Raw genomic sequence first — 13,106 nt, 5'->3', positions numbered from 1 at the left:
GAAACTTTCATATAAGACACTTAATCAGTAAATAAAGAATATACTTTTTGTAGGATTAAATTCGTCAATTATATTTTTTAAATATAAGGGAATTAAAAATTGCTGTACGACAATTTTCCTGGGTAGGGAGCCGGTACCATAAAATTTGTAATACTTTCATTTAGGATATTAATATAATCTCAAAAAATAGATAAATGGGAAGCTTTATATATAATATCTTCAACCTCCACATCTATATTTTCAAAAACTTTAGTCCTGTCAACTGCTTTCAAATAGGTATATTATAAACAAGGCATTTACTTTTACAAATACTCTTTTATATATATTTTCGGTAACTAATAAATTCCTTACGAATATAGTTATATGCAAACATTTTAAGTCTTAATTATCCTTTGGTATTTACTGACGGACAATTAGCCGAGCTCCTTAGCCGATGCCCAATTTTTATCTACAGAACCTTTTTTACTGGATTGTTTACTTTTAATAATTTTCATTTCAGATTGGTCAGAGTTTGTTATGATGGACTCAGAAGTTGGGTAGTGCATGGTAAAATAATGTTATCCAAAGGTTGTCATTTTGATTCAATTCTTTATCAATTCAACTATAACTACGATAAATATTTTGTTTTTGTTAATATCGTTTGTTAAGAATTAGGGACATAGAACAACTGATTAATAAATACTTCTTTCATTCTTCTATCCACATGCATAACATAGGCTAATTTACAAAATTTTTATATTGCATTGATTGTGCTTCATTGCCATTCTTCCCTAAAATTTTTCCAAATTTGTTCTTTTGGCATGACCATTATTCTATTATAAATGTAAATTAAACTTTTTCGCTCAAAAGAAGTGATCGATTGTAATACCATCTTTAATGTGAATTATGATACTTTGATTAAGATTTATTTATTGATAAAGAAAATTTGATCTGAAAACATTCTATTAACTGGATATTTAACAAATAAAAATTTAATAATAAAATATTCATGGCGTTTAATGATTAAAGATTATGTAAATCATAATATCGTTATAAAATAATATATGTATAACATTAAGGCAGTTTAGAATATATCGGTATAAAACAATAAGGATCACCTTCAAACATGGCTAGGATTCTAAAATAAAACCTACAAACACAAACTAAAACAAATCTAAAATCTACCCAAACAAATCCTAGAAACTTAACCAAACTTTCTAAAAAACGAATCGTCAAGAATTATATGAAATTATCAAATCAAAAGACAAATAAAACTACAATATAAATCCAAAAATTTTATTCAAAAGAAAATTCATTTCTTTATAAAAAAAATATCCGTAATTTTTTATAAAAATTAATTAATTCAAAATATAAAAAAATCCACATATAATATATTACATCTAATCTTTCTATCCAATCAACCTTATTTTAATTGGTTGATTGGCATTTCGCGTAAAAAAAAATATAAAACGTTCACGTATTTACAAATACGACAGATTCATAAATTATTGATCAGATTTCACCCAGAGACATGGTTTAGTAAGTGTACTATTATAAATATTTTTAAAAAAAACGCTAAATTCAAATGGGAAGATAGATAACAAAGTTTTGAAAAGATTAAACAAATATCCCATTAAAACAATTTCGAACTTTAAACATTTTTAATTGAATCTAGCAAAAGACGATGGTCCAAGACCTGTAAGTTTGACCATCCCCTAGGCAATGGGCGAATTCCTAATTTAGGATTATACATTAGTTCCAACCTTTACAACCAATATTGACAGACATCAAGATGATTACCTTAGCAGGTGACTAAGTAATTAAAATAAGAATCTTAGCAACTTTATATTCGCCTAATCGTATCTTTCATGAATGGATTGCTTTCACCTATCACGTTTAATTTAGAATATTTAGCTTATAAAATAAAAATACACATCAATGAACCTAAGGAATTTCTATTTCTTAAGTTGAATATAGAATTATAAATATAACTATTGTTTCTTTTTAGAAACATAATTATATTTTTCTTAGAAAGTAATTTTTAATTAGAGTAAACTTTTATTTAGTCATTTATTATATTTATTTTAAAACATTTTTTGGTTCTAATTTAATTATATTAATAAAATTATGTATTTAAAATATTTTAAAACTAATAAAAGAATGTATTGCTGCGAAATTTTTCAAGTCAAAGCTTAGTAATAACTCACATTTTATATTAGATTATATCTAAACATTCATACATTGTAAATTCCATGAACGAATTGTGAGATTTTTCTTAAATATTTATACGTGTATATTCAAATCATCTCTTTATTATTAATAAAATTGATAAATTTTTTTAATATTAGTGGATATTCGGGACCAAATTTTGACAGACACGTTGAACATCAAGACAATACTACCATAGGAAAGGTTAAGGAACGTTATTGGATTGCTAAACAGACTTTTCGCAAAAAATTGGGTAAAAAAGAGGATGATTGTGTTATTGCTTGTGATGCTGAGCTAGATGCAAAACTCGAGGTTGATTTTAAATGTTAATATTATATCATATAGATTATTATATTATTATTTTATATGTTTAGCTATATGTAAAGTAAGCTTAATAAACTTTAAATAAATATTACTTAATTGATATTTATTACAAAATAGATCTTTAATTCGATAGCTACCTCTTGCATTGATTTACTTCTTGTTATTGAGGACTTTCAAGAAAATGTTGCAGGTATATAAAGAATGTTTATTAATTTATTTCTTACTAAATATGAAGAATTGGCTGAACAAGAAAATCATTTAGGTAAATTTGTTCAAGATAAAGCAAAACAGGATAAAACAAAGGCTGCTACTATGTTATCCCTTTTTGGAAAATCACAATTACTTTCAGCATATCATAGGTTTAAATCTATTTTTTTAAGAGAATTTTATATTACATTGAACTTTCTAAATCAAAATTATATTAAATGTGATTCTATTATATTGCTTATTAAAAATTAGGTAACTAACGGTATCTCGTGGATCATCTTTTTTATAAATTTATTTATTTTTATTTGTTGTTGTTATTTTTAATTATAGCTTTTTAAAAAGACCATAATTATAATATTATAATGGAATATCTTATTTTTACCGATATCATAAATTGTTATACAAGAACCATAGCTTTTTTTAAAAGACCACGAACTTCTAGATAATCACACGTGTTGTAATAATAATATGATAATGGAGAGAAATGCAGCATTTTATAGAGTAAGATGCAAAATATGTACAAGCAGCAATTCTATATGGAAGGGCTTAACAATATATTATTTTTTAAATTTATTTTATCAAGAAAAAATCTTTATTCTCTAGTATATTATGATTATATAGTTTTAGAAAATTTAAATTTTAAGAAAAAAATCTTAAATATCTAGTATTTGAAAAATTTTAAATGAATCTTAAATAATTGAAAATTTTAAGAATAAATCTTAAATAGAATCTTAAATAATTGAAAATTTCAAGAAAAAATCTTAATTCTTTTGTAAATAAAAAAACAATAAAAAAAAATAATAATATCGAAAATTTCCCCGAGATACCGTTAGTTACCAAAAATTACCATGTGAACCATTTATTTCTTTTTATTAAATTTATATATCCTCTTATATATTATCAATGTGTTTTTTTTGTCATTATGTTATTTTTTCAATTTAAATTATTTTTTGCAGCTGGTTTTTTTAAATTTAAAAATTGTATTGTATTGGAAATATTTTAATATACTTATCTTATTAAAACTTTTAAGTCATTTAATATGGAAAAAACGAATATAAATTATATTTAAAATTCATGATTTAATATCAAAATTATCTAAAAATCACAGAGTAGGTTTTCTAAGCATTCTGGTATACACATTAAAAAAAAAAGATATTAAAATTGAAAAAAAATAGACAGATTGACTGTAAAACATTATCACTAAAATAATTCATAAAAAAATTTCTCTTTATTTTCTAAAGTGGTTTCCATGCTTGAAAGAATTTCATTGTAATATATATGTATTCTAAAGTCATATACTTTTTGGCAGATCTTTCCAATTATCCCATATATCTTCATAAATATTTTAGTTTAGTTATGCTTGACTTGGCATAATTTGAATTTTTGGGGGAACATTAATTTTGTAATATATCTTATAATATAAAAAAGGTGTTAATCATATATAATGTATGTTAATATATATATTTTTAAAGATATAAAGTTCAAAATAAAATTTTCTTTAATAATTCTTTCTCACCCAATCGTACTTAAAAATCAAAATTTTTGTGACTAGTAATATTTTTGTTTTGTTTTAACAATAGATAGTCAGGCTTGGCATTTTTAAATTTAGGACAATAAAATATTAAAAAGGACACTTATTTTAGATTTCAAGTCTTTCTTCTTTCTTTCAAATGGACAAATTATTTTTTTAAAATTAAAATTAATGTATATAATTTCTCATATCAAAAAAATGATAGATATACAATAAATAATATGAAGGATTATTTCTTTCTTAAAGCTTATTTAAAAAAAAATGTATTAAGTTACATTGTTAACATAGTCTTTATAAAAAAAAATTAAGGAACCATAATGTAATTATGATTGTAACCATTGAATTTGAGTAATTGTAACTGGTTACAATTAAATTTTCAAGTAAGATAGTTGTGCTATGAAACTAGCACTACATTTTGGACAAAACATTTTAAATATAATAGTTAATTCTGAAAAATAAATCTAACAATACAATATATATAGTTGTGATCTGTATCGGGCCTAATTTTTCAAGCCCAGCTTGGCCCGAAATTTTTTTTTAAAATTTTTCCCGGCCCGGCCCGAACCCGGAATTTGGCCCGGCCCGGCTCGAATTTATTTAAATTAGAAATGAATTCTTATAATTACTCAAAATAAACGATATATGTTATATGGCGTCTACTTTCTGTAAATAAAATCACATATTTTTATTTTACACAAAAAATTCAACATTAAAATTGATAGATTTAGATATATTTTAAAAAATGTTTTAGGCCCGACTCGGCCCGAATTTTCTTAAAAAATATTAGGCCCGGATACGGGCCGAACCTACTTTTGCAGATCTCTAATATATAGTCTAATTTGACAATTAATCTTAATTGTTAGATTTTTGTTAAAAAATTATTTATATTGGGTTTTTAAAATTCATTAAATATCATCCCTTTTAAAAATAAATATATTACATATTTTTTAATTTTTTTTTTTTTTATTAAAAAACATATTTTTAGCTTTTCAATTTATTTATTTAATTTGTTTTTTTTTTAAAATAAAAAATATATTCACTTTTTTATAGAAGAATTTCTTAAATTTTAAATTAAGGCGCCATTTTATGGAATTGAAAAATTTTAAAATATCAACCAATAGCCGATATTTAAAGAAAAAGACGAATAATTTGTCTTATCCAATAAAAAAAATAGGCGACATATTGTTGGCTCGAAATTATTTTAAAATACCAACCAATAGCCGATATTTCAAAGAAAAAAAGATTAATCGTTCCTATCCAATAAAAAAATAGGCGCCATATTATTGGCTCGAAATAATTTTAAAATACCAACCAATAACTGATATTTCAAGCTAAATGAGTCGACTAAGCAAGCTGACAAAGTGAGAGTGAGCTGAAGAGCTCGGCTAACGGTTCTTTAAGCGGCTCGAGTCGGAGCGTTTTTTACGACCCCGATTCGAGTTCAAATCTGTTAGAACTCGACTATTTACATCTATACAAATAACGGAATTATCGAACTTTTATTAAAACAAATTTGTAAACAATTTAAAAAAAAATAATATTAATCATTATTTTTTTATTTGTTATTTAAAAAAAAATAAACAAAATAAATAATAAAATATTAGGATACAGCTCCAAAATCCGCTGCAAAGGATGTACGACGACATTTGCGTTTTCCACGACCGAGCCGTCAAGGATACCTTTCAAACCATAGAGAACATGGAAAAGGCTCGTCTCAATTACCGGGCAGCTTTGCTGTGGATGAAGGACATCTCCCAAAATTTGGACCCTGACACATTTAAGCAACTAGAAAATTTTAGGAAAGTAAATTACGACCCCATCGAAACCTTTTTTTTTTCCGTATTAATTCCGTATGCTATATTTTTTAAACAGCCCAAATTGTATCTGACCTGAGGGGCGTCACTACCTTTTACAATCTCAGGGGGCTCGAGCCCCTACGCTTTCGCCCCTAATGACTCTACTGTCAGATATATTGTTTACTAAGATTATTAATCTTAGATGTAACTGACTGAAATGATGAGAAAAAATCGTTTGAATGCTGATTTTCGACATTTATTTTTGATATTTCTTGCATGATAAGAAAATTAAATGATAGACACTTCTTCTTTTTTATCAGCTGGTTTGATATATTGTCAGCCAATTTCAAAAAATGCTTTTATACCATTAAGGTTCAAAATCAAGTCAAGAGAACCAAGGCTAGGTTCGAAAAGCTCAAAGTGGATTGCATGCAGAAAATAGACCTGCTCACGGCCAGCCGATGCAACCTATTTTCGAACGTTCTATCTGGCTACCAGAAGTTTCTGGTTAGGTATTGGGGCAGCATGTCTAAAGTTCTCAGAAAAGTTCTCAAGAGTTTCGATGGTTACCAGTATTACGAATTCAGCAAATTGAAGGTTTAACACCATTTAAAAAAACTAAAAAAAACAATTACCTTCAGTGATTTTTTTAAATATAAATTTAAATTTGAAAAGGGTTTTGAAGGAAGGGAAAAGGGGGGAAGAAGACAAGGGGAAATATTTAAAGTAGGGACATGAAGGGCCTGGCATAATTGACAGGCTCATCTCTGTTAGCCACAAAATGACTCGAAATAATTTTTTAAAACCCCTGGATAATTGAGACCAAATCTAGAACTCTCCTAACCAGTTTCAGCGAACAATTTTGGAAAAAATAAACCATTTTATTTTCTCTTTTCTAGCAATTGACGGAAATCAGCAAGAAATTAGCTCAAGAAATGGCTCCAACCGAACCTGGCACATATGGCGGCAATTCCGGCAAAATGGGGGAAGTAGATTTGTCTACGGTCTTTAGCGAAACCTACGAGGATTCTGATCCAGAGACTTGTGGCGAAGAATACAAAGTATAAAAAATATAAGTCCTAAGACACTTCAAATGACACTCCCCTTCCCTTGCTACTAATTTTGAGTGAAGAGCAATAAGTTAGGGGGGGCGGGAACGGGGCAAATTTTGGCAACAAAGTTCTCCAAATGAGGATTGGGAGATTGAATTTGCATCCAACCAAGTCCAGTGTCAGATCTTATATAGAATTGTCAACTAAAAAAGTAGTGTTGTTAAACGGCTCGTTTTGAGCCGATTTTTAAAAACAGCTAACTCAATATTTTAGCCAAAATAATATTGCTTAAGCCTCAAGATTTCGCTAATAAATGTACAAACCTTTGTTCCTTCTATAAGCAAAATTTTCGAGCTTGCGTAATATTATTCTGGATGAAATATTGAGTTAGCCGTTTTTAAAAATCGGCTCAAAACAAGTCGTTTAACAGCACTACTAAAAAGCTTTCTTTCTTTCTTTCTTTCTTTCTTTCTTTCTTTCTTTCTTTCCTTTTTTTTCTTTCTTCAATTTGGGTCGATCAAAAAACGGCCCGATTGAGATTATCATCTCCAACCCCAATTAACCAAGATAAACAAGGAGGAAAAGTGCATCAAAATGATATGGGGGGGGGGTATATCTTATGGGAGTGTATCACTACTGCTCATTGTAGTAATTTGAGGTGTATATTACCTTTTTCCAAAAATAACGCTACGCAATCCTACTAAAGATTTTTGGTCATAGCTGGCATAAATTCTCGGGATATTTTATTTGCCCAATCTTCGATGCTTATGTTAATATTTATTTTTTTTAGCTAAAATCTTAAGTTGATCTTTTTGAAAAAAAATTGACCTCTCAAATCGGGTCTTTTTAACTACACTAAGTTCCTATTCCTATACAATTCTTGTTCTAAATTTGGAAATAGTATTCTTGTGTTTTTTTTTGCATAGTGGTATCCGTCCTCTATAATGAAACGGGCTTACGTCATGTATAAGATATCTGTATATTCGCCCGCTATGACTCCTGACGTGGGAGATGATATTGCACTTCGCGCAATTTCTGACGTCATAATGAATGAATGAATTTAATCGATTTTTTTGACATCGAAAAGATGGATATCTTTAAAAGTTTTTTTTTTTAAATCGCGATCTATTTAAGACAGCCATTTAGAATGCTAACCAAAAAAAAATATAAATACGAATTTAATTTTAGTTTAATGTTCAATAATTACGTATTTTAACTTTTTATTTAAGGGCTAATCTTTGACTCCACTAAACATATCGGAATATAATTCCGGTGTAATCCGATCTTTCGAGAAAACTTTTAATAAAAAAAGAAAAACCGCGCTGATACAAATAAACTTGGAAATAAAAAAGAGTAGCGGAACTAACTCTAAAATAACCCCCCCCCCCCAGAATCTTTACAAAAACCGGAAGCGAAAGAACCGGATCCGGCGTCTGTCGATATCGAATTAAATATCCGAGCCGACATCCGGTTTTCTATACTAATAAGTAATCGAATAAAAGGAAAGTAATAATAAATATAAGTATAAGAGAAGAAGTTTTCGCTCTATATTATTATTTTTCTTTTTTCATTTAATTCTTCCAAGTCATCGAATCAATCTCGCCAAATAAATCGGAACGACCAATTTATCGAAGTAGCCACAGATGCGGTTTCGAGCCTGGGGGAACCGTTCATTAGCAACGAGGATGAGAGTTTAAAAAATAACAATTTTTTTTTTACTCTTTATTTTATTTTATTATATTTGTTTTCCTTTATTTTTCATTCATTCTTTTCTCCATAATTTTTTTTTTTTAAAAAATTTTTATTTGTTTATTTTTTTTGAAAAAAAAAACAAACAAACAAATAACAACAATTTAGTAAACACGAGCTACGATAACGATTTCATCGATAGACTGCTGTCCTTGGATTTAGATGGCGGTAATGACGAGCCCATGGTTCCTTGCGATTCTAGGCCCGCCTTTGAAAAGTTTGTTATAGTTTTGAAATAATGCTTAATCTGATTTTATTCGGAAAATAAAATTTTTATCCAGAAGAAAAAATAAATATATATGGTCATTAACCGGAAACGCTCTTTTAAAACATTGTTCAAACTCTCAATCGAACGGGTTTAAACCCGTTATTAATCGGACGGGTTTCGCTCGGTTTGGCTAAGCCGAAATAAATGGGCCTTTTTGTAAAAGGGAATTAAAGGCAATCTATTTAAATCGCGGGTTTTTTTTTATTTCTTCGAACATTATTTTATCCTTTCTAAAATACAGATCCTCTTTAGTTTTCTCTTTATGCATCAAATATGATTTTTCTATATTTTACAGCAAAACCGTAAATATGACCCTGAAGCAGGGCGACCCTGACACGAATATTAATCTCCTAGAAGCTTCCTCTTCTTCCTCCTCCATTTTCAGGGATAGCTGCTCGAAAGATACGAGAATCGATGATGATTCAAATTTGGCCAAGTATTTGTCTCTGGGAGATAGGTTTAGCGGTGCCGATCTCAGCTGTTTTGGCGATTTCATGCCCTCTTCCTTGTTGGATGACCGATTCTCTAACTCAGGTTTTTTCTTTATATTTTTAAAAGAGGAAGAAAGTTGGAAAGAAGTCCTATTAAAGAGAAAGCAAAACATAATATACAATTTTTTTTTCAAGTGTCAACGTCTACTCAACTCAGCCCCACGCCATATTTACCTCCTCAAAAAAAATCGAATGCTATCTTGGGCGAAAACCCGCTAGATTCCGCCCAAAATCCGTCCAATAAAAACTTGAAACCGACCAATAGAAATGATACTCTTCCTCCCGCCAATAAAAAGATTTTATCCAACGGTTCTTGGCTCGAAAAATTTGCGGATTTAGATCCCCTGGCTAATCCGGATCTCATAGGTTACCTCGGTAAAGAGGAAGACAACGCTTATCGAAATTGTTAAAAATACCCCTTCCCCCCTCTCCTCACCCTCGACCAGTACACCGAACAAAAGGGGATATTGGTATTATTTGATTTGACACCTAAACGACGTATTTTAAATTATTTGACTTGACATTTCTCGGCTTTATTAGCCTCTTAAATATGTATATTATTACCAAACATGAATTATTTGTATCTACTTGCTTATATAGCTAAAAAACGGACGCATTCCAATTACGAATACCGATTATTTTCATTATATATTTATTTTTATTGAAACAGGTTAAAATTAAAAATTTTTTCTCCCCTAAAAAAATTGGTCTTTTTTTTATATAAAATCTTATTTTAATTTACCATTTTTCTTTTCTTTTTGTTGTAATTTAATATTTTTTTTTAATATTTCTATAATAAAAGCAAAAATCATTTTTTTATGTATCATTTAAACAATTAAAAAAACATTATTTAAATTTTATATTTTATTATAATACCCAAATTATTCTCATGTTTAAAAAGATACAACTTTTAAGTCAATTTTTGTCAAATTTTGACATCTGTCACTTAATTAAAGTTTATATCTCTAAAACTCCTCTCATTATAGGGTTAGGGTCTAATTACCGTCCTCTTCAAAGAAGCATTTTGTAAAAAATTTTAAAAAAAATTATCTATTCCAAACAAGTGCATTAATAAAAACCAAAAGAAAAAAAGTGTAATTAAATTTTTCTAGTTGCAATAACCATATGATAAATTATATTCTCCGTTTTATATTTATTTTTATTTTTGGATTTATAAATTTTGTTTATTTTTTTTTACTAATTTTATATATCGATCAATGTTATTTATTATCATCTTCATTTTTTATAATTTTCGTGATATTTGTATTGTACGAAAGAAGAAAGAACGTAACATTCCTTCGAAAGATTTATTCTTCACATTGAATTTAGTTTTTGTTAAACGGGTAACTCAATATCATAGCCAGAAAAATATTGCCTAAAGTTTCGGGATTTCGATAATATATGTCTAGGACCTTTGTTCCTTCCGCGAACAAATTCTTTAGGCTCTGCCGTAATATTTTTCTGGGTGAAATGTTGAGATATCCTTTTCTAAAAAATCGGCTGAAAATGAGCACGAGCCGTTTAAACAACGCTACATGAATTTCCTTATTTTTTTTTGTCCATTGATTTCGCATAATAAATATATTAGTTCAATTTATTATTTTTTAAAATATTATATATATTTTTTTATAAATTACAACTAAACAACGTGTTTATAGTTTTTTTAAATGCACGTGACCCGCCATTTATTTTTTTTCTTTCTCACTTATTTTGTGTTTCATAAACTATTTACGAATAATATAAATTATTTTATTTATATATTATTATAATTCGTTGTTGATAAACACCAATATATGCCCCATGTCCTTTCGTAGTCTTATGATAAGTGTTTCAAATAGGGATACGAAACGATACGCCATTTTTGTATCGAGAGATCGCTAACAACATTATATAAAGGGGATAAATAAAAAACTTAGTGTGTGTCCTGGCTTGACTTATTTTTGATGTTTATTTCTGTTTAGTCTAGGCTAAGCTGTTAACGTAGGCTAATCAGCTGTTGAACTATGGCACCTTATTTTGGTTTAGGTGTTTGATGGCATTTTTTTCTTACTTTTTGTAGTCTGTTTAATCGAAGCTATCAGCCGACTAATCAGCCGCCTGCTTAGTAATAACTTCTAATCAGGAACTGACAAATTATATGTCCACTCCAATCGTTTTATCTTTGGCTGGACATTTTTCTCCCCACCTAACTTATAAGTTTTTTAAAAAGTTTCTAAAAATTAAGACTTTTTTAATGAATCGGGAATATCATCTTCGATAACAAAAAATATGCCATTTGAAATCTTCATATATAATTATGTCTTGTTCTCAAGGAACCGAACTACAAAATGGTGGGCCCTGATAATTTATTCGTTCATGATTTGAATTTATCAATTGAACATAAATATGATTGGTTTATATATGTAGTTAAATTTATTACTTTAAATAAAATGATAAGTCTATCGATACTTTTAATGTATCGATCGTTGAGAATAAAAGGGGTAAAACCGAAATATAAATCCTAAACAATTTTATAATATCCCTGTGGTTTGATAGTTATTTAATGTTTGAGACAACAAACTTTTATGCATAACTCATAATATTAGAGTGTGAGGTTTAAAACCGTTTTTATTATTGATTTTTATATTCGCAAATAAAGTAAACAAATTTCGTGAACTCAATATGTCACATTAGTATTGTTAAATACCCGGCTTTCACAGCTAGTCCAAGTCGCAATGACTTGACTCAAAAAATATACGTCATCATCCTGTAAAGGGTAAAGTAAATTATTCTATATACTTCAAAAAACAAAACAAACGACGCATTTCTAAAAATGGTTTCTTCAGTAACTTATTGCGAGTAGAATTTTGTGAATTTAATCTAAAAATTTTCCCACCCCGTTCCCTACCTGAAAATGTAGTTAAAGTTGTTCTGTGGCCATCGAGAGAATTGTAGAACAATTGTTATCCGCCATTTTACCAATAAATTTTACAAGAAAAAAAACCTAAACAATGAAACCACGTGATTTCCTTAATGATTAGCTCTTTTTTTAAAAAAAATATTTATTTTATATAATTTATAATACAATGTCCTTTTAATGAATTTTAGTTTTTATCACCAGATTATATTATAATCATTCATGAGATTTTTGTCGCGCGCTCTTTGCACACATAGGAAAAAAAAATGGAGGAGATCTACATCCACTTGTATAAATGGACCCTGTTCCTCTTTTTCTTCCTGCATAGACAGAATTTTTGTATCTCGTGATCGTCCGTGATGCAAAATGATTGATTTTCGTATTTGTTGATTCTAGATATGCTTCCCAATATATTTGTGTAGGAGTCTTTTCCGGGGTCGTACCCTATCATGGCCTCGAACAAGGCCTGACTGGGTCTGACTCTTACAACCAGCAGAAGTCTTAGTTCCCGCTTTACGTTGGGATCCTTGACCCCGTCCAATTTTAAGTTGAAGATATTGCCCGGCCTTTTCCTCTTTTTCGGTGACGTTGACAGCGGATCCGAA

General features: G+C 28.6%; 1 protein-coding gene across 1 annotated transcript; it reads left to right on the top strand.

The window, feature by feature from the left end:
• Positions 1–2,205: 2,205 nt before the first annotated feature.
• Positions 2,206–11,418, top strand: LOC135922955 (islet cell autoantigen 1-like protein). The gene is made up of 11 exons (XM_065457506.1): positions 2,206–2,242; positions 2,328–2,499; positions 2,629–2,701; positions 2,747–2,870; positions 5,854–6,052; positions 6,418–6,642; positions 6,945–7,106; positions 8,683–8,788; positions 8,955–9,063; positions 9,410–9,648; positions 9,741–11,418. The coding sequence occupies exons 1-11, from the start codon at positions 2,232–2,234 to the stop codon at positions 10,013–10,015; spliced, it is 1,695 nt and encodes a 564-aa protein (XP_065313578.1). The 5' UTR covers positions 2,206–2,231; the 3' UTR covers positions 10,016–11,418.
• The last annotated feature ends 1,688 nt before the right edge of the window (positions 11,419–13,106 follow it).

This window comes from Gordionus sp. m RMFG-2023, chromosome 1, assembly GCF_954871325.1.
Source record: "Gordionus sp. m RMFG-2023 chromosome 1, tfGorSpeb1-WG-v2, whole genome shotgun sequence".
Classification (NCBI taxonomy): Eukaryota; Metazoa; Nematomorpha; class Gordioida; order Chordodea; family Parachordodidae; genus Gordionus; species Gordionus sp. m RMFG-2023.
This window is presented reverse-complemented; position numbering and strand designations above follow the sequence as displayed.